We start from the raw sequence: 25780 nt of genomic DNA on the forward strand, positions 1-25780 counted from the left end.
TTGAATTCCCAATTACAAATTTTAAATGTTGCATTACGTTGATCTCAAACAGAAGTAAAGGACCCGAAATGTTTTGTTTTGTGTTTTTATCCAAATACGAAAGTGTTAAAAATTAAGCTGGCTTTGTTCTTTTATTTTAAAGTTAATACAAAATAAACGTAATTAAAAATCAATACTATCCCGTCAACAAAAAAAAAAAATTAATACTATCAATAACAAATCTTACGTTGAAACATGCATGGTGGAAGGAATGGATTCTGAAAATAAAACAAACATGTACAAGATGTAATCAATATAATAGAATTTAATTTATATATAATTATATAGTTATTATAAATTAAACTTACATGGATATGTAATACAAATTTACTTTATCCTCACTTTATATCAATGCATAGGTGGAAATTAATTAATAACGAGTGTATGTATAAATATGTTTTACATTAATAATGTATGTAAGTTAAACTATTATTACTACTACTAATAATAATGGTATGTGGTAGGACCGTTGGAGTTGAACAAAGCAAGAAGTAGAACTGCAGAGGTGGATTTAAATTTGAATTCTAATATGTGGAATGTGACAAAAGAAAATCACAATTAAACAATAATGCATAGATGCGAAGTTTAACAACAAATTGAAATATTTTAAGATGGTCGAAGTCGCACTCAAATAATATTTCAAGGATATGGGTGGGTATTTTGCGGGGGAAAAAAAATCTATATTCAATTTATGTGGATTACATTTTGAGAGAGAAGGCAACGAAAAAATTTTAAGTATGATTATTATAACTAGCCCAAAGCAAATGATAAAAAGTTTGTGAAGATATTCTAAGGTTCTATTCGAAACCTAACTAAAAACTAATAACAGTAATTACAACAAAAATAACATTTCAAAATTGAGTATGTGTATGTTTAGATTGCCAATAACAACAATCCAATTTACGTTTTTAAAAGTATCAACTTTGATACTTATGTGGTGAAATAATATGGGATTTCATGCTATGGTAGTTCTACCATAAATACAAACACATATTATCTCGAAAGCAAGAACTTAATTTAAGCTCTTAATTTTTTTTAGTGGGTCTTTTGTTATCATATATTGTAATATTTAAGAACACCTGTAATTTTTACTTTAATGGTAGAAATTAACTTGGATTAGTAACTTTTTTTAGTGGATCTAAGAGTGAATCCAACTTTTTTTATATTTTTATTTTATTTTAAATTGAAATTGCAATTCATACATGTTTTAATTTTGAAACAATAGAAATATTAAAAATATTGCAAATTTGGTTTATTTATCTCTAAAAGTTAAATTCATGAGAAATACAAAAGCATTATATAAATAGGGAATTTTTTTTATTTTTATATACAAATATATTTTAATAATAAATCTAGTTGAAGTTGTCAATGAGTTTGTCTTCTAGAACTCCTCATCAAATACTTGAATAAGATTCTAGGAGATTTCATTAATAATAGGACACAAAAATATTATATAACTAAATTTGACATCATGCTTTAATAAAAAATCTCAAGACATTAGGTTTGTGAATCTTTTTTATTTATATGTTGTTATACTTAATTTGATACTTGTATATGTGACAAAAAAAATTAATTTGAGATTGACATTAAGAAATAGCATGGAAGTGAAACTAATGGAAGAACAATAGTAGTTGAGATTGAAAAATGTTGTGTAAATAAAATATGATCACCATTGCCAATTTTGCACAATTTGTAGCATTTCACATGCTCAAACTTTGCACTCTTCCTACATATAAAACACTTATAAAACGTTTATCGACTTTACACTTTCAAAATAGGAAGCAGTCTAAATTATATGCAAACGATATATTTTCTTATAGCAAACATTTAAATAAAAAAATCATACTTTCTGTGAATGCGTGATAAACAACGACCCAATTTGATCACCCTTAGTTATATGAATTTGGGAGTTTTAGAAAGTTTAGTTCTAGTATGCATGTTTTGTGATTACACTGACAATAAAAAATTGTAGAAGAATAAGAAAAGTAAGAGAGTGGTATCCTAAAGTGTGAAGTAACGTACACTAATACTACATATTCTTTTTTTTTTTTGGTAGCTCGCGTATTAGAAAAAAATGATTTTTTTTAGAGGATTAGAAAATTTTGTTAAATAGCAAAACATGCATTTGAATATTTATGTTGATTTTTGTGGTCAAATTAATTAAGGATGGAAGATTATTCTTCTCACGACAATAATAATAAGAAAAAAGGTCTAGTTCGTTGCAACATCTAAATTGGAAAGGATGTCCGTTTCGAGGCTGATACAAAAATTCGCAGCTCTCCACAATACACGGGTTTCGAAAAGTGACATAATCCACTGACATAAGAAAAAAGGTCATATTTTTCTTCTTGTTACATCATTCACTTATTATATGACTATTTCTCTTATTTTCATCTTTTTTTCCATTTAGGTGTCTAATAAATTTTAAATGTCCACTAATCTTTTTATTTTCATTTGGGATAGATAGGTAAATAAAAAGGAGAATATGTAGAAAGAATAAAAGTTATAAGTCAACATTAAATATCAGATATTATTTATGATTTTTTATTTATTAAAATAGTATTTTATTAATCAAAATAATTTTATGATTTTTAAAATAAAAGGTTTCAAATGCATTTTTGTTGTTATTTATTATCAGTAAAATGATTTTCTAAATTTTTTTTAATTTATATTGTTTTAGACTTCCTATATATTTATAAAGTTAAATTGCACATTTTACAATCAAATTATCATTATTTTGTCATCAAAGTTTTTTTTTTTTTTTGCATTTTATCACTATTTTTTCTCTTCTAATTTTTACACATTTTACCGATTTGTTACTTTAAATCTTTAAAGAAGTATTGACATGGGGAGATAAGGTAATGATAATTTAGCTCATGCATTAGTTAGGACAACTCCATTTTTAGCTTGTATCCAATAATATTTTAATCAAGTTCCGAATTGTATTGCAAATTTAATCACTAATGAAATGTTATAATTCTATTTCAGTAAAAAAGAAAAGAAGTATTGACATGTTCCTAAAAAATAATATCGTTTTGTTAGCACCATAAAGATAAAATGAACGAAAATTGAAAAATATGATGGATAAAATGTGTGAATAATAAATTGAGTGATAAAATTTGTAAAATAATAAGTGTGCACATATACCATACAATATACATGAAATATTTGTATTATTACTTTTATAAAAGAGCAACCGAAAGAGAGAATAAAAAAATTATATGTCCTTTGACCAAAAGGAAAGTAAATGGTCTGAGTGCAAAAAGTTTGGTTTTAACGTGTTATAATTTACAGGGCATACATAGGTCAGTATCCAAGTTATTACTAGAAAGCACTATATGAGAATATGAATTGACAATTATTTCATAGGCATCTTTGATGATAGTGAGTGGAGTGGATCGATCAAACTATATATATGGTTTGTAGGTGGATGTGCAGAAAATTCTTCACTGATAACAGTAATTATTAAAAATATAAAAAGATATAACAAGGATTTGAAGCAGAGAAGCTAGGTACCCCGAGGAAGCTATTTTTTGTGTGTGTGTGAACATTGAGGAAGATTGAGTGTAAAAGTAGTTATGTACGGGACCACCACTATGATATGTGATGCAAATCCATTAATTCCTGCCCTTGGTTGTGGGAGGGGTCCAAATTTTTCAGGTAGAAGAATGAAATCTAATTTCAACGATAGCTCTTCATTGTTCATTCCATTAATTATATAGTGTTTTGGTTGGCAGGTTCGGTCAATGGAATACCCTACAAAACTTCTCTTATACTATGATCCTCAGCTGTGACGAAAGTCCACCTTTGTGGATTTAATTTAGTGGCCTCTACACTACTCTAGTTTAATCTTTAAACCTTATTAGCTTATTGACTGCAGTAAAAAGAATGAAAAACGTGTACACATATTTTCTTGATATCGCTTAATTTGCTAATCAAGTAGTGTTAAGATTTTAAGATGAAAGGATGTGGATCATGACTATTTATGTTTAATATGTACAAGTATTTTTTTTATTGATAAATATATATTATTAGTTTTTGTTAATAGGAAAGATTGAACCCTAATCTTTTTTTCCTTCTTATTATATCTCCATGTACAAACATTCATGATTCATTCTTGTTTTTACATATGCATGCACATGAACACGTTATGGATTACTCATATGCAATAACTACACAATATTGACCAATGAGTTTTTCAATCATTATCAGTACAGATTGCGGAAATTTTTCACGAACGTATATATACAAGAAACGAGGTCAGATCCTTTGTAGTGATGGCATTTTCACTGCATATGGAATCATATATTGTCATTGAAAGTATTTAATTTATTTTATTGAAAGCAATTTAAAGTAGTATTTGAAAATCATGAATGAATGAGATGGGTTCTATTTATCCTCTCATGTTAAATTTGATGGAAAGAATCCCATTCCCATGCTAACACTAAAATGCCCACCATGGTTTAATAAGACAAATAAAAACATCGATCAAGTGGTTAAATTAATATACAAGCACGACCTGTAATGGCAGCCAGTTCAAATATTGGATTTTCTTTAGTGGTTTATAACATATTTGACTCACTTTAATTTTTTTAAAAAAAAGTATTTTATTTACAAAAAAGTTAATTATTTCAAAAAGTACCATTGTCATTGGGGTGGATTAAGATAATAGTAGTAATTTAGATAAGCACCGTGAATGTAAAATACTAAATCTTATATACGTTGATAAAAAAGAGGGATCTACATTAATTAGTATGATTAATGAACACAATAAAAATAAAATTTGTGGGGGTGTTGGATAGTGATGCAATGATTCTGCATTGTAACATGTGATGAAGTAATAAATAAAAGCAAATAAATATTAATCTAATCACAAATTGTCCCACATGGACATCTCTCTTCAGTATTGGTGAGAACATGGCATCGATCAAACACTTTCCTTTTCCATTTGTATGAGAGGCAAAAAAGAAACAATAGTTACAACTTACACACTTTCTCGTTTCAAGTTTCAACCCATGGAAACAAAGACGCTATGAATCTGGATGGATTCGCATCCTTCTTCATTTCCTTTTCGTATTCAGCTTTCCACTCAGGAGACACGTGCCAGTCGTCGTATGATTTCAGTTTCGGAAGCTACGTGCACCGTTTCAATGTCTACAGGAAAAAAAAAAAAAACCCTACTCTATTTAACTAGTTGCTAATAATTTATTTCACAGAAATAAATATTTTTTTAGGGTATGAATAAGCTAATTTATTTTAATTAGAAATATGCATTTTTATTAGTTTTTGCAATATTTTAATCCTTATATTTAATAAAAAAAAATTAGCATGTTTTTACTCTTTCATCAAGGAGTTTTTAAAGATTAAAAATAAATTGAAAATTTTATATAATGGCAAATTATTATAGTATTAATGAAATTGTCTCTATATATTTTGTATTTTACTGAAAAGATACTTGAACAAAAAAATACTTAATATTAAGATAAATTCTATTGAAGTTAATCATGACATTTTTTTATGCTTAAGAAACATATATAAATATTCTTAAAAATATTTATAGTTACAAGTATAATTTAATCATTCTCATAAGTCATGTTACCTATCATTCAATAATTATGATTTTCAGGTTTAAAAAAACCTTTCCATACCAAAAACACTCCTAACAGGATGTTTATAACAGGCCCTTCAATCAACACACACACACACAAAAAAAAAAAAAAAAAAACAGGCCTTACAAAGAAATTAGGAAAAAAATTATGGTAGAGAATCGTATCTCATACCAACAATTAAAAGTTTTCACTTTTAATTATTCAAAATTAGTAGTACGAAGGGGTCTTAGAATTTTTTAAATAAAAAAATTTAAATAATTTTTACCAATTCAAAATAATCCGTATCACTGTATGCTGATTAAATCATTATTTTCTTTTATTTCTACGTAAGAAGTGATGCTGCCTAAAGACGAGCAGAAAGGGGGTTTTTTGCGTGGGAGGAATTAGGAAACCCTGATCTGAATTGGATATCCTCCAAATGATGCTCTTCCTCTTCTATTTAATGGAAACTTCAACCTCTTTTTAAGCTATCAGCGAATGTTTCACACACTTCTTTTCATCGTAGCCAATAAAAAAGCAGCCTCAAGAGTAACCATTAACCAGTGCCCTTCAATTTGAAATATCTATCCCAAGTCGTGTCAATGAAAAGTTAAGGTTTTTCTTTAAAAAAAAAAGACTTAGATAAATACTAGTAGTATTGTAGATGAGAATGCATGGCTGGTTGATGGTCATATAATATAAAAAGTAAATTACATGGATCTCTCTTTGCTCTTATTTCACCCGATACTCCTCTATTTCTTACATTACTAAGTCCCTAAGAGGGATCGATATAATTAATGGTTTTTAAACCTAAGATCGGAGGTCAGTGAAACAAAAGTAAAAAAATTAAAGTGTTTTTTTTTTTTGGTATTTGTAGTACTTAATTCAATTCTTATGAATTAAAAACATTATAATTTTTTTAATAAGAACATTAAAATTTAATTCCTTAACTAGTAATTTAAGTCCCTTGTCATTAGACATTAGTGAATTAATGCTACAACCTACCGCAGGTACTTGTTGCAAAAATACAAAGAGATGTGATCAGTGGCACTGTTGAATTTGGCAAATCCAGTTCGTGTGCAATGAAATTGGCAAGAGGACTAGATCAATGATGAAAATCATGAAAATGCTATTTAGCCAGATTTGCATTATTTGACCGATGAACGTGAAGTTTCACCCACCAAATTAGATGCTGTGCGTACTGCAGATATATACTTTCAAATAATGAATAATGAAGACGTTTTGCAATCCCTGACCTGACTTTGCAAATCACAAAGTAACTTTGTGGTATAGCCGCGTTTAGATAATGCATGCATGATGCATTCCTAGAGACCAGAGGTTGCAAAGCATCCAGAATCCAGATCACACGATATATATTTCACAATTCAGTACAAATCTAAATTCCACGTATGTTATGGCTTTGGCTTGTCTGTTCTGTACCTTATAACGTGACATCGTTGGTGTGGATAACATGGATTTGATCTCGGATTCGGAGTAATCAGGTAATTTGGGAATTGATTTCGGATTGATAAAATTCATTATGATGAAGAGGATGGTGATGAAGATAACTTGGATACAGACCACAATAATGATTTTGATTCGGTCTGAAATTCATTTGTTTCGTTTTCAATATACAAGTGAAGATTAAATTCATTTCTCATTAACACTTTAGGAGGAAACTTCATCCATTTTGCCAAAACATTGGGTGAAGTATTGGTGGTTGGAAGTTCATTATAAGGAGTTTGATGGCACCTTTAAGAAAAACTGTGCCAAGAATGAAGTAAATAACTTACCTATGATTTATAATTAGATTCAAGGCCTTACAAGACCCGCCTCTATTGAAGAACATTCTATAATACAGAACACACATATATACCAATCAGTCCAATAATTCGGACGCAAGCCCATTTAAAGTAAAGGAGAAATATTGGTGCGATTAATGATGATGTACTTAATTTAAGATCACTTACAAATTATGCAGCACAGGTGGAGTCGTGGAGAATATTGAAGGAGACTACTTACAGTTGGAGATGAATAAATTCAGGTGTTATCAGCACGAGAAAATCTGGTATGTTTAATGATACTAATGTTACATGGACCTACAATGGATTACACTTTGTTCATATTCATTGATACTGGTATTTTACTTAGAACTTTGCTCTTTGGTTAGTTAAGCAATAACTGACAAATGAAATGACACATCGAATCTGCTTTCTCTCCCATCTATCATCACACCCAACATTTCATTCCATCAAACTGATTACAATTTTATAATATTTCACAGTTGACAATAATAATCAAATAATTGGAAAGTAATAAACTTTTACCTTTTAAATGTCAACCCAAAATCTGGGTATATATGTTTAATTTTATTTTTTCTCTGCAAAATATCAAGGGTGGGCTTAATTTGGTGCAATAGTGAGGTACTGAGGTCACATGTTCAAATCCTGGAAAGGGTCTTTTTACTTATTTACCTTACGTGGAAGCTTCATGCACTACACGCATCTACCCCTTTTTAAAAGCTTCAGTATTGTAAGTACTTTTAAGAGATGTTAATTTCATGCTTTGTATTCTAGTCACAAGAAAGTAGAACAACTATAATGGGTGGAGCACCTACAAAGGAATCTAGGTCCCTGTTTGATATATCCATCATAGAATTTGTTCCCCCATGTTCTATGGTGTAAACTTATTAGGCAGTAAGTTATGTAACTGATATGACTCAAACCCATTAGCCACTCCTAAGAGATTTGAGAGCTCACCTGTGTTTATTGCCAAACATCATCACCTTACCACAAAAAAAATCTTTGGCAAAAAGTGTCTTCAAAATCACGTTTTTGCCTCAAAAAGATGCATTTCTATGTTTAACCGCAAATACAAAACAGACCCTTATTGAGTGGCAGAGAGCCTCATTCATGTGAATCATATAGCTTAAGTACTGCATTGAATTTTTCCACCTTTGTTCAACGTGGAACGTACCGATAACTTAGATTTTCAACTAGCGATACAGATATTAAAGATCTTATTTCTGGTATAGGGTAAGCATTAACAAATTAGATGCTCAGCTGAGGTTAAAAATCCTAATCTGATAACATTTCATTACGTACGTGATTATTATTGTTTAGCTGAAAAACAAAAACAGCTTATTCTGATTTTGGCACTCTCCTTGAAATAGAAGACTACATGAAAGCTCAACAACCCAATGCTATCAACACTCAGCTTCCAAAATCATCTCACGTTTGAAAGCTGGTGAAGAAAAGACTATACAAGCCCTCAAACTCTCCGCTGGAAATGTAAGGATATTCATGTGGAGGTACTAAAAAAATGAAATGAATTTCTCCATAAGTTAAAATTAACTCTCGATTAGTTCAAATGATATTCAATTAAGAATGGGGTACATGATATTTTTTCATAATACAAAGTTTAATTTCTTTTTATTGCACTACTTGTGACATGTTTCTTGGCATGCACTGTACCTCTAAACAACAATAATGTTTAGCCAGATAATTTTTATAGGATGTTTGTCAGATTGATGATCTAATATAGGCTTCAAAATAGATTTATTGAGTTATCATCTTTTGTTTTTCTTCTTTTGAAATAATTCCATTGCATTTAGGTATTTGGCCTTCTGTTTTTAGTAGTTTCTCAAACACCACACCTTGCGATGTCCGGCTCTGGAAGATAAACTGCTGCTCGTAGATTTGCAACTTGGTGCTTTTAATCTTTCTATTGGTATGTATGATGTAAGGAATGAATCTTCTCATGTTGAATTTTCACATGACCATATCACGTGAAAATTGTGTTTATTTCTCTTTATACATATACACAAATTTTAATATGGTCCCACCCATTTAATTTCTATGAAGAACAAGATAGATAAAACAAACTTTCACATGGTATGGTTATGTGAAAGTTTAACACGAGAGGATCCATTCCCACATGTTCTATGAAGGATTGATAAGATGATCCAAGGAGAAACTGCCTTCCGTGCATTACATGAAAAACAAAGTGGTCTAATTACAAAACCTATTGAAAGTTTCACTTCTAGAATGAGTTGACTTGTGACATGCCCAATGCACTAGAAAGAATATGCTCACAAGTCAATTTTGCCTATCATAGTTAAATTTTTACATAGGGAAGTAAGGCATAAAGCGATGCTTCTAATTGAATCATACTAAATATTTGAATATTTGATGCTGCCAACAAGATGGCTGATAACTCCCAAAGTAACTCTCTCTAGGCACTTGGAAATGAGAAAAGAGCTGCAATGCCATAGTTAACACGATTCATGAACATGTGCCAAATTTCTCCCTTGGTAAAAATACAACTTCGTTTTAAGTATATTCATCTTACAAATGTTGTATAGAAGCATCAAGAAACAGTAATCATCGGTTACATAAACTACTTAGAACCACTGCAAGGTGAGATTTACGAACTTGATAAATCTTATTGAACAATATAGCATAAACTACACTCAAGATAGTGTACCTAGCTCCTTGTGTAAGTCTCATAAACAAACTGCCGCAAGCATATCTACAACAGCAGAACCAACAGACATGAACACAGTAATCTGCTCAGAACTGCTTCTCCCAACTTTGTCACCTCTCACAAGCTCCACCAAACTCCCTCCAATTTCATCTCTCTTGATGACCCCTCTCTCAAAAGCACCCACCAGCTCCCCTGCTTCAACTAATGCAGCCTCATTGTCCACAAAAACCTTTCCCCTCCTTATGGCCTCATCATCACACTCCATCATCGAAGGCTTGAAGGAACCCACCAAATCCAAATGCGCCCCACCCTTCAACCTCACACCCTTCACAAGGGGTGTCTCGGAATTCGTGGCGCAACTCACAATGTCCCCAAATCCGACAACCTCGTCCAAACAGCCACAACCCTCGAAGCTCACTCCACCAAATTCCCCACTTTGACCAAATTTGTCGCCTTTCCCACTGTTCTGTTCCAGATGATGACTTTTCTCAAACTGGGTATGGCTGAAAGATGGGCTTTGATCAGGCGCGGTGCCAAGGAACTAGCACCTACCATAACAAGAACCTCGCTGTCATGTCTCGCTAAGTATTTGGAAGCCAAGCCTTAGACACATGAGGTTCTGTAAAGGGTGAGTTCGGTGGAGTTCATGGAAGCTAGGGTTTGGCCGGTGGTGGAACTGAAGAGGACATAGCTTCCCTGCACGCCGGGTAAGTTGATAGAAGAGTTTTGAGGGAAATGGGTAACGAGTTTGACGCCGATGTAAGGGAGAGAAGGGGAAGAGGACCATGAAGGCATGAGGAGGAGGGAGGAGGAAGGAAAGAGAGAGTGGTGTTGGCGAATTGGGGTTTGGAGAATGGTTGATGCTTTGGGGAGAGTGGATTGGAGGTGGTTCATCAGAGTGTGATGGGTAAGGATGGTGAATAGGGTCTCTGTGGATATGAAGACTGGAGAAGAAGAAGAAGATGCACTGGTGCTAATGGCTTCGTCTTTGTTGGTGGTAGCGGCCATTGATGATGTTGTTGTTACGAGAGAATTGTGAAGGGTGACTTTTGGAGGTTAGGAAGAAGGCGCAAGGATTGGTGTGATCGACTTTGGAGGTTTTGTTTAGCTCAGGAGACTTTCCAATTTCCATGGAACCTAAAGCTCAACCTTTTTTTATTTTTTTTATTTTACAAAGACCTAAAAGGTCAACTTAAAAAATGGAAACTGAGAAAAAAATAATGGTTAAATATTTAAATATGTTTGTAGTGATTCCAAATTAACTAACTTGTATTTTTAATTTTTATTGAAAATAAATTATTTCATTTTTTTAAATATGAATCAAGATATCTTTCACCTTAAAGTCAAAGATTATAGACTAATCTTTAAGGTATTGAAATTTATTTAAAGAATTTGTATCTTCTAATAAATATTTTTTCAAACACACGAGATTAAATCCATGACTATATTTGCATGTTTAAAGCATAACCTTATCTACCAATCATATAATTTTATGTTGGTAAGTTATGTACTTTCTATACTAAATAAGTTGTTGATTCACAACAAATTCAAATTTTATGAATGAAAAAATATTATTAAGACGAAAGACGTATTAAATGTGATTTATTCGATGGTGAAACTTTACATCTACTTTGATATGATTAATATTATATAATATGAATTTAAATCTAATTTAATTCCACAAATTCACCCACTTAACATTACTTTGACTATATCAAGTTAGTAAAAAAAATTGCTATAGTCAATGTGAATTTTCAGCATCAAACATGAAACAATTATATTTATATTGTTTAATACCATTTTTTTTAACAAAATCAAATTGCATACAAGTTTGTCTAATTCTTCCTGGCTTAGACCAAGTCACTCCCATCTTATTTAGATTTAGTCCAAATTAGACATATACGACTTCATATTACTTTGGATATAAGGTTGTATTCGAATTTGAAAAATAAGTTCAGTGTAAAGCTAGGGTAAAGCAAATTACAAACATAATACCCGTCAAGTGTGCCCCGTGAACATCCCTTAGTTCTAAATAATACTGCGGTTTTTTTTTTTTTCTTTAACGAGTATCTGATGAAAGAAAGGCTTTAGTATAAATAGAAAAGAAGTAAAGTGTTTTACAGAGAGAAAGTGAAGTGGAGAATGGAATTAAAGCACTTTATTTTCCAATTCTTTAATGTTCTTTTGCTTTTTTGACAAATTTGACGTTCTTTTGTTACTGTGCTTAAACTCATTTTATACCATTTTTTTATGATTACCAACAATCATCAAAACTGAAATTCTCAGGTACGCAATGAATTGGAGTTGCTATGTGAATTGGAGTACAATCTAGTTGATCAATCCAAAGTATTGCTCAAAATAATAGCATTCTTTGTAAATTATTTATAATCTCACCTGTAATGATCTAGGCAGCTTTCGGCCAAATAAAAGGAATGAAATCAAAACATTAATCCATTCAGCTCAGAAGATTTCAGAGGAAAAAAAAACGTTTTCTTCTTTGTCATCTCATTCTTGTGGAGATATTAAGCCCCCAGCAACTGTAAAATGCTACAGGACTCCACTACATATGATTTCTGCCTTTAATCATAGAAATATAACCAATGGTTTTTCCTTTGATTTTTATTTCTTATTCCACTGCATTAGACTAACTATTTTTTATCAGTCAAAACGTATTGCGTTTCTCAATTCCATACATTTAAGATCTCATTTATTTTAGTGTAAGATCAAATAACTTATGTTGATGTGACAAAATGATTTGGTATTCTTCTTAAACAGAGTAACAAGTTAGAGAAAGTTATAAGCAAGTGCCTTGAATGTTCCGCTATTACTATTACACAACAAATGCTCAGAAATTCTACAATTTGATGTGATAGCGAGTGAATCTACATTGAATTTTAAGGAAGAAACAAAAAATAAAATAAAGGAGCATGCATACACAAAAATAGCATAGAGCAAAGTAACCAAAGGAAAGAAGAGGCAAAAGAAAATAAAGTATCAATGTAGGCACAAATTATTTGTCAGTAGTAATTAAATGCCTACTAAGGCATCAATCTTGGAGGAAATACTCCAACTGGAGCTGGAAAGGCTCCACTGATCAGAAATCATACCTGCAGCTGAATTTGAAATAGCACCACCAGCATTAATTCCACATTTTGCTACCATCCTTACACTCTCTATCAACTCCTTGGTTCGAGCCTCTTGTGCCAAAATGTCCAGCAACTGTTCTGGGGTGATCACAAGCTTCACTTTCCAAAACCTACTGCTACCACCACCACCAATACTGTTGCTGCTATTAACAACACCACTGCTCCTGCTAGAGAAGGCATCAATGTTATTATTCGAGGACCTCTTGAGCAACCCCATTCCCTGGTTGTGGTGGTGGTAGTCCAAGGACATTCTATACAAGGCAGGGTTTGAGATTGTAGGAACACTTTGAGATCTAACATGCCCTTGTCTCACAACAACGTTAACATTTTCACCATCACATGGTAGAGTGTCTATATTATTGTTGCTGTTGTTGTTGTTGTTGTTGTTGTTTCTGTTGCTGAATGGTAGCAGATAGTAGGATTGGCCTGGCTCCAGTTCTTCGAATTGGCTTAGTGGTTTCCAAAAGAGGTCGTGGCTTCTGAAAATGGCGTGCCCCGGGAACTCGTTGGTGATGAAACTCACGGTCACTGGAGCACTGAATTCCATGATACCACCGTTTGATGTTATCACTTTGATTGCTGCTGCATCAGGATCTGACATGGCCCCAAAGAAGCAGTTTCCCATGCTGGACTTCAAACCTATGTGGTAATAATTAAACTAGTATTGCTGATCTTCTAATTTTGTTTTTATGCCTAGTATGCTTGGAGGGAATTATAGAGCGGGAAACTTGTGGAGGAGAAAAGTAGAGCTTGTTCTGTGGTCGGTTAGATTCTTCTTGTGAGCTTTCACAAAAGCTAGGCATGAACAAAATTAAAGGGCAGCAGCCTATGCTCCCATCATTATGCAATTTGGATAGGCTTGTGCATACAGCCTAATTATCATCAAAAAATAGTTAGTAGAAGCTTTTAGATTTGCACACTGCTCATACTCATATACAGAGGTAGTTTCTTAAATATTTTGATACTACACTCCAATTAGAATTACAGTTTTAAATCTGTAATCAATAATGATCTTGAATGCAAATTTTATCATGTAAATTATTAGAGTAAAATTTCAATTCTACTTAAAGAACCATACCAAAATCCTTAAGGAAATGTAGCAAAATCTTGTCCATTCAAATTATAAAGAGTAACATATGATAGTTGATTTAAGAAATTCGATGGTGAAAATTAAATACTAAAATAAATAAAAAAAATTGACGAGTCTTATTTATTTAGATTTTTTTTATAAAAGAGATCTAGTTAAGTAGTTTGCATGAGTTGTTGTATACCTCTCAATACTTGTGTTTAATTTCTAGCAATAAAAAAAAAATATTTTCCTTTGACATAACTATTGTTGCCATTTACTGCATTGTATATAGACTGAGTGACTACTGGAGCTTGTATTGTTGTACATTTTTACTAGTGTCCCAAACTCCCAATACACCGGCTGTGTAAACGCGGAAATAGGAATATTGGTCTATACCATTTCTACACGGTTAACTTAGTCAAGTATGTCTCAGTAAACTATATATGGGCCACCTTATGTTACTTTCACAAAGTCTTTTATCAATTAAACATAAAAGAGGACAAATAATGTTGCAAATCAATTTTGGTCCCACTAGGCACGGCCCAAGAGAAAGAAAGTAAAAGCGCTAGTTCTTGTTACTTGGTCCACTTCATTGGCCTTTTTCTTTTTGGACATTTGTCGTGTGATTTTGAAGGTGTCAAGACAAACACAGCTATAAATCCGTTGAGTTGCCTAGATTATGGAATAAAATTACTAACTCCAACAAAATGTCACAAGAAATTTCCCCCCTTAGGTCAAGTAGTGCTTTAGATTTTCCTTCATTTCAAGCTCATATGACATCCATTATAGTTCAATTTAAAAGTTGCAATGGGGTTTGGGCAAATCTTTGAATTGCATGTCAATTTCTTATTTTACTTGGAAAAAGTTGGGCGGAATGGACTCGAAAGTTGAAAATCAGAGGCATTCCAAGTGAGAATGAAATCCCTTTAGAGATTCATTGGTGATTGAGTAATATATAAATGAAATTTCCATTGTTGGCCTTCTAACAGTGACTTCATATAAGAACGACATATACTATTTTATTGACACAAATAGTTTAGTCTCTTCAGCATATTGTTAAAAGTTTGATTTCTAGTCATGTATATTAAAAAGAGTTTGATATCAATATCTCAAAGGATTGTACAAGAATGATAAATGTTGTTTGGAAAAACTTTTAAATAAGCACTTTAAGAAAAAAATAATAAAATGAATCATTTGATTATTTTTTATTATTATTCAATTTTTATAAAATTTGATACAAATAATCAAGATAATATAATTTTAATTCAATGATTAATTCTATATAAATTTATTAATGGTGTAATAATTGATATAAATTATAAATGCTAAAATTACACGAGCACATAAATATTATATAAAGAATTACATTTTAAAAAAAGAATTACATTCTATATGGAAGGATTAAATTACACAATAATAAGGTATTTTTTTATTTGTGAATATTAATTATTAATTTTTTAGTGTTAAACATAAATTAAGAACTATCTACGCCACAGAGAAAACTTTTTACGCTATCATCATCAGTAGGGAAAGCCTTGTAATCAATAGTTTATTAAGCAAATCAAAACCATATTATGTGGTTTTCAAGATCTCATTACCACCAGCTAAACATTAGCGGGAATCTATTCAATCGGTATATTTAAATAAAGCATGCATTAACCCAGACAGATCCAAATAATCAGACCCTTGTCTACGATTAATTAATGAAGGAGAGTCAACTAGTTCAAAGGAGACGTCCTGGTGAATGAACAATCTATAACTAAGTTTATAAAAATGTATTGCTTATTCATCAAACTAGATCCTCTTTTTGTTCATATAGATTGCTTTCACACATGTACTAAACAGTAAACACTTATTACTATACATTTATATATACAGAGCAAAGCTAATTCATGCATGTGATCTTCTTTTGGTTAGTAGTATTTACTGATCAAGGTGCCGGTATTGACCAACTATATCATACAACTTGCTCCTAATTTAACTATGAAACTTCGGAGGAAGTGGTTCTGCACGCGTCTTTGATTGTATGAAAGATGAAAGCTACCACGATAATGTAAAATTAATTAAATTCTAAAGTGAGTTTGTGATTTTAAATTACATCAAAGGGAATTTGGATTCCATTTGAAAACTAGTGTGTGTTTTATTTTAAAGAAACTTGAAAATGATTGAACGAGTGGGACTAGAATATTGGGAGGAAAGACTATAAGGAAACCAAGCACTCGTCTCTGTCTGTCAAGTGTCAAGGGGCTTGGACTCACTATCTGGTCTTCATGAAGCTTATGATCTATCTGTTACAGTTATTGACGAAATTAGAAGATAGTTATTGTCATAGCTAAATTAGGAAATAATTTTTTTTTTTTTAAAACGCAAGCATAATAATATGAAAGTCTTCGGAGCAACCAACCATATATTTAAAACGTGAGTCCTGATTTGATGAAAGCTGCCAACAATATCCAGAATAATCGCTCCTTTTTTTCAGATTCAGCATAGCAACAATTTCACCCAAAAAATATCTTTTAAAACCTTACATTACGTCACTTGCAACAATCATTGGCTTTGAATACCGACCAATCATAAAACGAAAAAAGAGCAATGTTTCGTTCTGTTTGAAAACCAAACCCATGACTTAAACTAGGTCAATTCCAGACTTCTAGTATTGTATCTCTATCAGCATTTACATTTTACACTCCATCAAAAACAATATTGTTCCGGTGGATCCTCAAAGACCAGACCACACTAAACCAAACACATCTTTGTTAATTAATCATCGACAAAACCGACAAAACCTAACATGATAATAATAATAATAAAAACACATCTTCATTTCCTCTCCTTGGCAGCAGCAGCACTGGTCTTTACATCCCCAATACTTTTACCACAGTATTTTTACCCCTTAATTACAACCAAAACCAATAGCTTTAGATCGATTAAGCAGTATATGCATCCTCACTGCAATTTTTTCTTCTGATTACAAATTATTGATTTCAAATTATTATATATAATAAATTTATTATTTTTATAATAATCATATTAAAAATTATACTAATCTATTTATTTCTCTTAAAATATTCTTAACTTTTTGTTAATATTAATATTTTTTGTCTCATCTTAATTACTTATATTATGAAATAAAGTCCTTTTTCAATGTTTATTTTAAATTAAAAATGCTATTTTCTATTAAATCTCATTAGTTATATTATTGTAGTTATTTATATAAATTTATTTTATATATTTCCCTTATAATTTTACTTGTTTAAAATTATATTTTTAATTTTTAGTTAATTTTTTTATGAAAAATACTCACCCACTGAGCAGAATGGTCACTAATTTTATTTGATTGGAATTTAGTTTTTATGTTTAACATTTAAATGAATATCTTCAAAAGGTGGATACTATTTTAAGATGTTTCAAATATTACAATTGATAATAAAGTGTATATATATATAATAACAAATTAACAACAAAATAAGAAAGAGAAAGGAAAGCTGAGATTCAAATGCACCACTACAACCCTGGAACAACCATGTAGTTTTCTACACTTAATTTCTTTTGAGTACTATGATGTTCTAAAATGAACTTAGCAAATGACACATGCATTAGGATTCTCTTCCACACTTATGTAATAATAAGCCGGTTGCCTCATCTGATTATGCATGTGGTGGTAGGCTTCGTATGCCTTCACCATATCATCCAAGTTCTGATGATTTTGATTCTCTGCTACTGCTGGCTTCTTTTTCTCCTCCTTATTATTCTTTCCCTTATTCTCCTCCTTGGCTGGTCCAACAGAGACTATGTCAGTGTGACACAGCTTCCTCAGCTTCCCCACTGCAACCACAGGGTCGATGTCTCCAATTAAGGTCAATTTTTGCTCTTTCATATCCACTGAGACTGATTCAACCCCTGCAATAATCATTTATCACCCCCCAAATCATTCAATCTTGAATACTATATAAAACAAAATTTCTTTGTTCTAAGAAACCAAAGAGAGATTGAAATCAAAATTCATACCTGAAAGATTGGAGACTACCTTCATGGCTTTTTTCTTAATTTTGTCATCATGTAGTTCCACACTTAGCACAACTTTCTGTCACAAGAGTAAAAAAATCAGATGAATGTTAGGACTAAATTAATTAGGACCCTTATAATAAAAACTTGTAAGAATTAAAATGACAAAACCAATCTTCACTATAATATTAATTAAAAGAGAGGGAAAGCCTTGGTTGAAATTTTGAAACGAGATCTCAAAGAGTGCTTGTACGTAAAAAGTAAAGATGAAGATAAAGATAATAGCTGATGATGAGTGATGCATGGAATTCGAAACAACAATACTAAGAAAGAAGTCATGAGTCATATGACAGCGAATTCTCACATTCATTGACGCGGTTGCTGAGAAAAGCCAAACAAGAGTCCAAGTGAAGGAGGTCACTGTTTTGAAGTAGTGTACTGAATGAAGCTCTGTTTGATGATATTTAAAGAAAATAAAATAAATCTAAACAGAGAGGCAAGAGAGTGAGACAGAGAAAGTCAACTAAGTCTAGGTTGATTCTCACTGAAACTCCCCAACTCATGATGAATTAGGTGAATTTTAAATTGAATTATAATAAGTAGGTAAAATAAAATATTAATTTACTAATAATTCGTTGAAAATATATTTAATTCTTTTTTAACCTATCTATAGTTCATTTGACTATTATTTGTTTTAGTAAAAATTGTAAAAAAGAAATGAAAATGGGGGAGACATGGTGAATTTCATAGTCTACAAAAGTTTGGTGCTTGATGCGAATTGATCCAATGATCCTATCCATATATGTAGTATATAACTGTTGATCATATCCATACATATAACTTACTCCATTATTCAATAACTTTTAAGTTTCCATTAAATAACTTTTTTCTCAAAATAACTATTGGATTAATGGTTCTTTTTCACATTGATAATATCTATCCAAAATTTAATATTAATCTAAAATAATTTAATACAACATTCATATACACAAAAATGGATATAATACACACTTTTCATACAAATATGACATTTTTATTATTATTATTATTATTATTAGAACTAAGATAAAATATAGTTGTAATTCAATGTTAAAATTAATAAAATTTACATTTTATTTAAAATTATTAATAGTGTAGCAATTAATATAAATTATATCAATGTAATTTAATCTATTTCTCACTTCTTAAGAATTCTTAAGAATAATTGTGTCAAAACTCACTATCACATTAAAATACTCTTTTATATAAAGAAAAATATAGTACTTAATTATTGTTCTACTTTTTTTTTATAAAAAAATATCTCTCTACAATTTTTTTTTATAAAAATATAGGGAGGCCTTTTCCTTGTATCCATACATCCTTCCTCTCACATGAAAGTCAATTAAGTGTAGGATGATTCTCAGTAAAACTCCCCGTCAAGTTTCACTAAATTATAGTTTTTGAATATAATACAATATTATTATCCTACTTTTATATAAAAATAAAATCTCTTTATGTAAATTTTTTAATTAAAAAATCAAGTGAGGCCTCTTTCTTGGATCCATACTTCTTCTCACATGAATTTTATCAGTAATGAAAAATGTGTTCCTTGATAATAACTTAGATTATCTACTAGCTCATTAAAAAAAAAAAAACATTATCTACACTAGTATACCTAGTGTGTGCATGTGTAACTCACATAAAATTAATATTCTAAAAACTAATTCAATTCTTTTCAATTTAATATTGTTCTCCCTCTGTGCATATAAAGACATGAAATTTAAAAGTTGCCATACTGTTATGATGATCATTACAAAGAAATGGTATCTGTTCTTCATCAATGTATCCTAATTTGATACTCCTACAAGAATGGTAAAAAAAAAAACATTCATTAAAATTTCTAACCATTTATTTATATAACACACATTTCATCCGTGATGAGTTTTTTTATATATATAATATATCCACAGTAAGACTGACTCCTGTAGTTTTATTAAGCTCTCCCAAATATCTCAATCAACACTTTAATAGTTGATTCTTAAGACTAACATGTTTTTTATGGAGATCGAATAATTGAAACACTTTTATGTATGTTGTCTTCTAATGACCAAAACCGAAAAACAAAACACACTTTGTAATATTGAAAGAAACACACCTGCACATATATATTAAAATTACACTCAAATTTACTCAATCGCCGAATATTTCTTAGTTGTTACTTATAAGTAAGACAACAAGATTCTGGATAAGTTTTGTTTGAAACCAACAAAATCTAAGCATGTATACCATACTAATCTTACTGTTTGGCCACACTAGCTAGCTATCCCTCAATTTAAAATTTAAATCATTAGAAGAAACGGAGATAATACAAATACAATATATATTTTTTTGGAATAATTTGTTTGATCCAACCTAGTAATAAAAAATTTAGATAATGACACAGCTATTAGGATCCTCTTCCACACTTATGGCACTGTAATATGGATTGTATTGTGGTTTCATCTGATAATAATAGGCATGGGTTTGATAGAACTTGAGTTGATCTGCCACGATTTCGCTTGGTGGATTTTTTTTCTTGTCATCTTCCTTTTTATCATCTTTTTTAGGCTCTTCCTTCTTTTCCTCTTTTGCTGGTCCAACTGAAACTATTTCTGCGTGACAAAGCTTCCTCAGCTTGGCTGCTACTTTTACTGGATCAATGTCCCCAATTACGGTCAATTTCTTGTCTTTCATGTCCACAGAAACTGACTCAACCCCTGCAACAATATTCCAAATACAATTTTAGTATATCACTAAATATCAATCAATCATTGATGTTAAATCAAAGTTTTGTTTCTTGAAACAAAAACCAGTTTCAGTCAATCTAAATCTAATCCACTGAATAGAGTGAAAGAAAAGAATCTTTGCCTTTATTGCAATATTTTCTTGTTATTTTTTTCCCCCCTTTGTCTTTTCAATTTCATGTTGATTTTGATTTTGATTACCTCTCTTTTTTTTTTTTTCTCAATTGGTTAGAGCATTGAAAGAAGAGAAGCCAAAGAGAGAAGGGACATTAGAAATTGAAATCCAATTGAATACCTGAAATGCCAGAGACAACCTTCATAGCTTTTTGCTTGATTTTGTCTTCATGTACTTCCACCTTCAACACAACTTTCTGTTACAGCAAAATCAAATACTTGTTAGAACTTTACAACACTTTTCAAGTCCATTTAGTACAGAAACGATCAAAGACAAAAGCACATGTTAAAACTACAACTCTGAATTATGAGTCTCAAAGTATGAATATCTAAGAAGAATTATGAAGAAACCAAATTGGAACACCGACCTTCATTGTTATTGAAGTTTCTGAGAGCTAAGATAGAAAGAAGGACTGTTAGTGAAAATTGCAAAAGGGAAAATGAGAAAAGGGGGATTAAAAAGACAGCTGAGAGAGGAAGAGATGGTTTCTAATTTCAAAAATGAAGATGTGAAACGAAGAAAAGACTCGGGAACATTTATAGTAGATGGTAGGACTAGAGAGGAGCATAGACAAGTCAACCCAACAAGTTTACGCAAATAGTGTGTGGCTTTCCTATCTTCATTAATTGGTACTGCAATATTTTTTAGTTTTCCAAAAATTTAAAGTTAGAGAAGTATTAGATTACAATATTTGATATAAATTTTTTTATTTTTTTCAGAAATTACAACATATATGTTACAGTCTTTAAAGTTAGAGTATATTAGATTGCATTTGATGACTTTTATTATATAAAAAAATTATTGTTATTAAATTTGTTAAACTTTATTCAAATTATATTTTTATATATAAATTTACAATTGTTTGTTTGATTAAAAATGTAGCGTAGCCTCAATTATTTAGGAGAAAAGTACTTTTCAACAAAAAGGGCGTGCTAACTTTCCAGGAAAGTGTAATGTTATTTCGTGTTTGGATCCGTAGAAAATGATTTGAGTCGCCAGTGGATAAGAAGTCTAAGAACTTCTGTTGTGGAGACTGTAGGGTCTTGGTGAATGATGAGGACAACATTTCGTTGCACATTCGTCTCCGTGTCTGCCCCATCCTAACTTTTTCTTTCTTAGTCCTTCATTGATATAGTGACGTGCGTGTCACATGTACAATTTAACCTTTGCATCGTCATAAATAGGAGTGCTTAAAATAAATTTTAATGTGTAGATACTTGAATTATTCAGTGATTTTTAATTAAGTTTTAGGTTATTATTTTTTAATTAGGTCATCGAATCTATATTTTATTTTTAATTAAATTTTTTATTTATAAAACTCAGAACTAAAGACTTTAAGGTTTCGAACTCATTTTAACTTTCACTTAGGCTAATACATGTTAGTCTACATTATAATACTTCACTAAAAAACTAATAAAAGAATTAACTTCTAACAAGGAGGTCTAGAATTATCCCCTAATTATTGCTAACACTCCACTTGGGGTTCTCTATGTGTCTTTCTCTCTTTGCAACTCATACTAGGGCTCCCCAAATTGGTTGTAAAATCTTTGTGCAAGATAACTTGTCAATTTTCCTAATTAACAAGAGTTGACGGTCTCAACTTAGGATGTGTTTGAAAGGAAAAAGAGAAATAATTGATTTTTTTTTTTGAACTCACATCTTATACTCTCCTTTAATTAAACAAATTATTATGTTTTTATCATCTTTATTTTTATCCTTTAAACTAAACACATTCTTAATTTCATCAAGTTGCATCTGCCTAACATGTCAAGGCCAGATAAGAAAAAAAATCAGCATTATAAGTCAGGATAAAAATAAAGAGAGATAGTAGATACATTGATAGAATTGACAACAATAATGACGATGATAAAAAAAAGTTACAAAACACAAAATATATTTTATTATTCATTGATAAACTTTTTAAAAAAATAAAATAAGAGTGACAGTTTAAAAGTAATTTTTTGCGATCCGTCCCCGACCTTCTCTCTATATATTAAAAAATTTAGAAATAACTATACTTATATGATGATAATTTAGTTTATATTCAAACAAAATGTCTCTTTCTTTCTTTCTTTCATAGTGTATCCACAGGAAGACTATAACTCTTCTAGTATTATTGTGAGTAAGCTCTGCTAAATATCTAAATTGACATTTTATACATGTGTCTTCGAATGACCAAAAAATTCTACTTGTAATAGTGAAAGAAACACGCTTGACGCTTGCACATAAATTAAAAGTGGAGAAAACGACAATCATTAAAAGGCAGAGAGCCAAATACTCAATCGGCGAATTTTTCATAGTTATTACATATGAATTCTTATCAAGATTCTGCATAAGTCTTAAGTTTGAAACCAACAACATAGAATCCTGTACACCATACTCCTTACTGATTTTGAAAACACAATCCTCGATCTAAAATCACAAGAAACGGATCGAGAAAAGGTAAATACAATATATGTATATTTGGTTTAATATTTTTAATCCGACTTGGTAATAAAAATTTAGACGATGACACAGTTATTAGGATCCTCTTCCATACTGATGGCACTGTAATATGGATTGTAGTGTGGTTTCGACGGATAATAACAATAGACATAATAGGGTTGATGGAACTTGAGTAGATCAGATGGCACAATTTCTGTTAGAACAAAGGAGAATGTGGATGAAAGTTTGACAAAAAGAAAGAAAAAAAGACTTCAAGTCTCACATCGCTCAGGATAAACACTTGAATAATGTTTCACTTCCTATATATAGAGAGCTTCTTTCTTCTTTTTTCCTTACCCCAGTTGAGAAGTATTTCCTCAACTTTTCTTTCTCCCTCTCATATTTGAGTCGATGCATTTCTGACAAACTTCTCCCTCTTTCTGTCGCTCTAAAATTTTCGGTTGGCTATAATAGTAACTTTTCAAGCCATATTTTTTGGTTGGCTATAAGAGTGACTTTTTAAGTCATATTTTCGATTGGTTATAATAGTGACTTTTCAAGTCATATTTTTCGGTTGGCTATTAGAGTGACTTTTCAAGTCATATTTTTGGTTGGCTGTTAAAGTGATTTTTCAAGTCATATTTTCGGGTGGCTTTAGAGTGACTTCTCAAATACAAGAGAGTGTAATTCTAGAAAAGGTTCTCTCGGTGCAGTGGGAATCTTATACAGTAATTTGGGCTGTTTTATCCTGGGGACTTCGTGGTAGATAGTCTGCTTGCATAATTTTTGGCAGTGCCACGAAACGTCTTAAAAAAAGCGACATTGTCCGCGACTCAGCCAATAATTTTCTCGGTTTGCCATAAGCTATTGTTACAACAATTTCTTTTGCTGAATCTTTTTTAGGTTCTTCCTTCTTCTCCTCTTTTGTTGGTCCAACAAAAACTATGTCTGCGTGACAAAGCTGCTTCCTTAGCTTGGCTACTACTTTTACTGGATCAATGTCCCCAATTATGGTCAATTTCTTGTCTTTCGTGTCTGCAGAAACTAACTCAACCCCTGAAACAATATTTCAAATACAACCTTAGTATATCACTAAATATCAATGACAATGAACCATTGATGTTATATGATCTGAATTGAGTGAAAGAAAGAAGCTTGGCCCTCATTGCAATCTTTTCTTTTTCTTGTTTTTTTGTTTGTCTTTTTATTTTGATTTTGAAAGCAGAGAAGCTGAAGAGAGGAGAAACATCAGAAGTTGAATTGAATTGAATACCTAAAATGCCAGAGACAGCCTTCATAGCTTTTTTCTTGATTTTGTCATCATGTATTTCCACCTTCAACACAACTTTCTGTTAAGGAAAAATCAAACACTTGTTAGTACTACTCAACAACTCTTAGCATAATAGATAGAGGCTTGATCATGATTAACTCAACTTGATCAACCTTTGTGTGTAACTAGAGTTAGCTTAGTTAGTTGTGAGTTGGTTATTCTTGTAACTAACTATATAACCAGTTGTAATAACAAAAACCCATGTAAGCTGATTTATTTTATGCTAATCAAAACTTCATCTTCCTCATTTTCTCTCTTGCTTTCCCTGCAAGCTATCTCGAGCTTACATCTATCCATGGATGGTACTAGTTCTTTTAACAACACTCACTTTTGGAAGTATTAATATAATATATATATATATATATATATATATATATATATATATATGTAAGAAGAATTAATTAAGAGTCTCAAATTGGAAGACGTACTGACCTTCATATTGTCACTGTACGAAGTTTGTGAGAGCTAAAATAGGGGAGTGTTAGTGAAAACTACGAAAAAGGTAAAAGAGAGTTGAAAAGTAAGAAAAATGAAAAAGTTGCGATTTGAAGATGATAAGGTTGAGGAGGAATTTATAATTGAGGAGGGTTGTAACTTGTAAGAGAAATAGAGACGAAAAGGGTGTGGCAACTTTCCAGGAAGGGGTCTTAGGATCCCTTCAAGTAATGAAGACTTCGTACGGTACGGTCTTAATGGTCAATGCTGAATGATGAGGCCACCGTTTCGTTGCACATTCCTTTCCGTGTCTGCCCCATCA

General features: G+C 31.1%; 4 protein-coding genes and 1 pseudogene across 5 annotated transcripts; all 5 read right to left on the reverse strand.

Annotated features, from left to right (window-relative positions):
• Positions 1-9265: 9265 nt before the first annotated feature.
• On the reverse strand, positions 9266-11250 carry LOC114370129 (annotated as a pseudogene). Its single transcript, XR_003657772.1, has one exon. The product of XR_003657772.1 is annotated as a protein SAR DEFICIENT 4-like (transcript).
• A 1673-nt stretch (positions 11251-12923) lies between these two features.
• Positions 12924-14124, reverse strand: LOC114370130. The gene has a single exon (XM_028327414.1). It carries the CDS (start codon positions 13881-13883, stop codon positions 13140-13142), a length of 744 nt encoding a protein of 247 aa, XP_028183215.1. The 5' UTR covers positions 13884-14124; the 3' UTR covers positions 12924-13139.
• Positions 14125-17747: 3623 nt separating this feature from the next.
• On the reverse strand, positions 17748-18814 carry LOC114370928 (heavy metal-associated isoprenylated plant protein 39-like). The gene is made up of 3 exons (XM_028328331.1): positions 18697-18814; positions 18336-18411; positions 17748-18227 (listed from the first exon to the last, which is right to left on the reverse strand). Exons 1-3 carry the CDS (start codon positions 18700-18702, stop codon positions 17905-17907), a joined length of 405 nt encoding a protein of 134 aa, XP_028184132.1. The 5' UTR covers positions 18703-18814; the 3' UTR covers positions 17748-17904.
• A 1637-nt stretch (positions 18815-20451) lies between these two features.
• On the reverse strand, positions 20452-21787 carry LOC114369154 (heavy metal-associated isoprenylated plant protein 39-like). The gene is made up of 3 exons (XM_028326341.1): positions 21637-21787; positions 21390-21465; positions 20452-21067 (listed from the first exon to the last, which is right to left on the reverse strand). Exons 1-3 carry the CDS (start codon positions 21640-21642, stop codon positions 20739-20741), a joined length of 411 nt encoding a protein of 136 aa, XP_028182142.1. The 5' UTR covers positions 21643-21787; the 3' UTR covers positions 20452-20738.
• Positions 21788-23524: 1737 nt separating this feature from the next.
• LOC114369153 (heavy metal-associated isoprenylated plant protein 39-like) lies at positions 23525-25568 on the reverse strand. Its single transcript, XM_028326340.1, has 3 exons — positions 25456-25568; positions 24967-25042; positions 23525-24749 (listed from the first exon to the last, which is right to left on the reverse strand). Exons 1-3 carry the CDS (start codon positions 25459-25461, stop codon positions 24415-24417), a joined length of 417 nt encoding a protein of 138 aa, XP_028182141.1. The 5' UTR covers positions 25462-25568; the 3' UTR covers positions 23525-24414.
• Positions 25569-25780: the final 212 nt, after the last annotated feature.

This window comes from Glycine soja, chromosome 10, assembly GCF_004193775.1.
Source record: "Glycine soja cultivar W05 chromosome 10, ASM419377v2, whole genome shotgun sequence".
NCBI lineage: Eukaryota > Viridiplantae > Streptophyta > Magnoliopsida > Fabales > Fabaceae > Glycine > Glycine soja.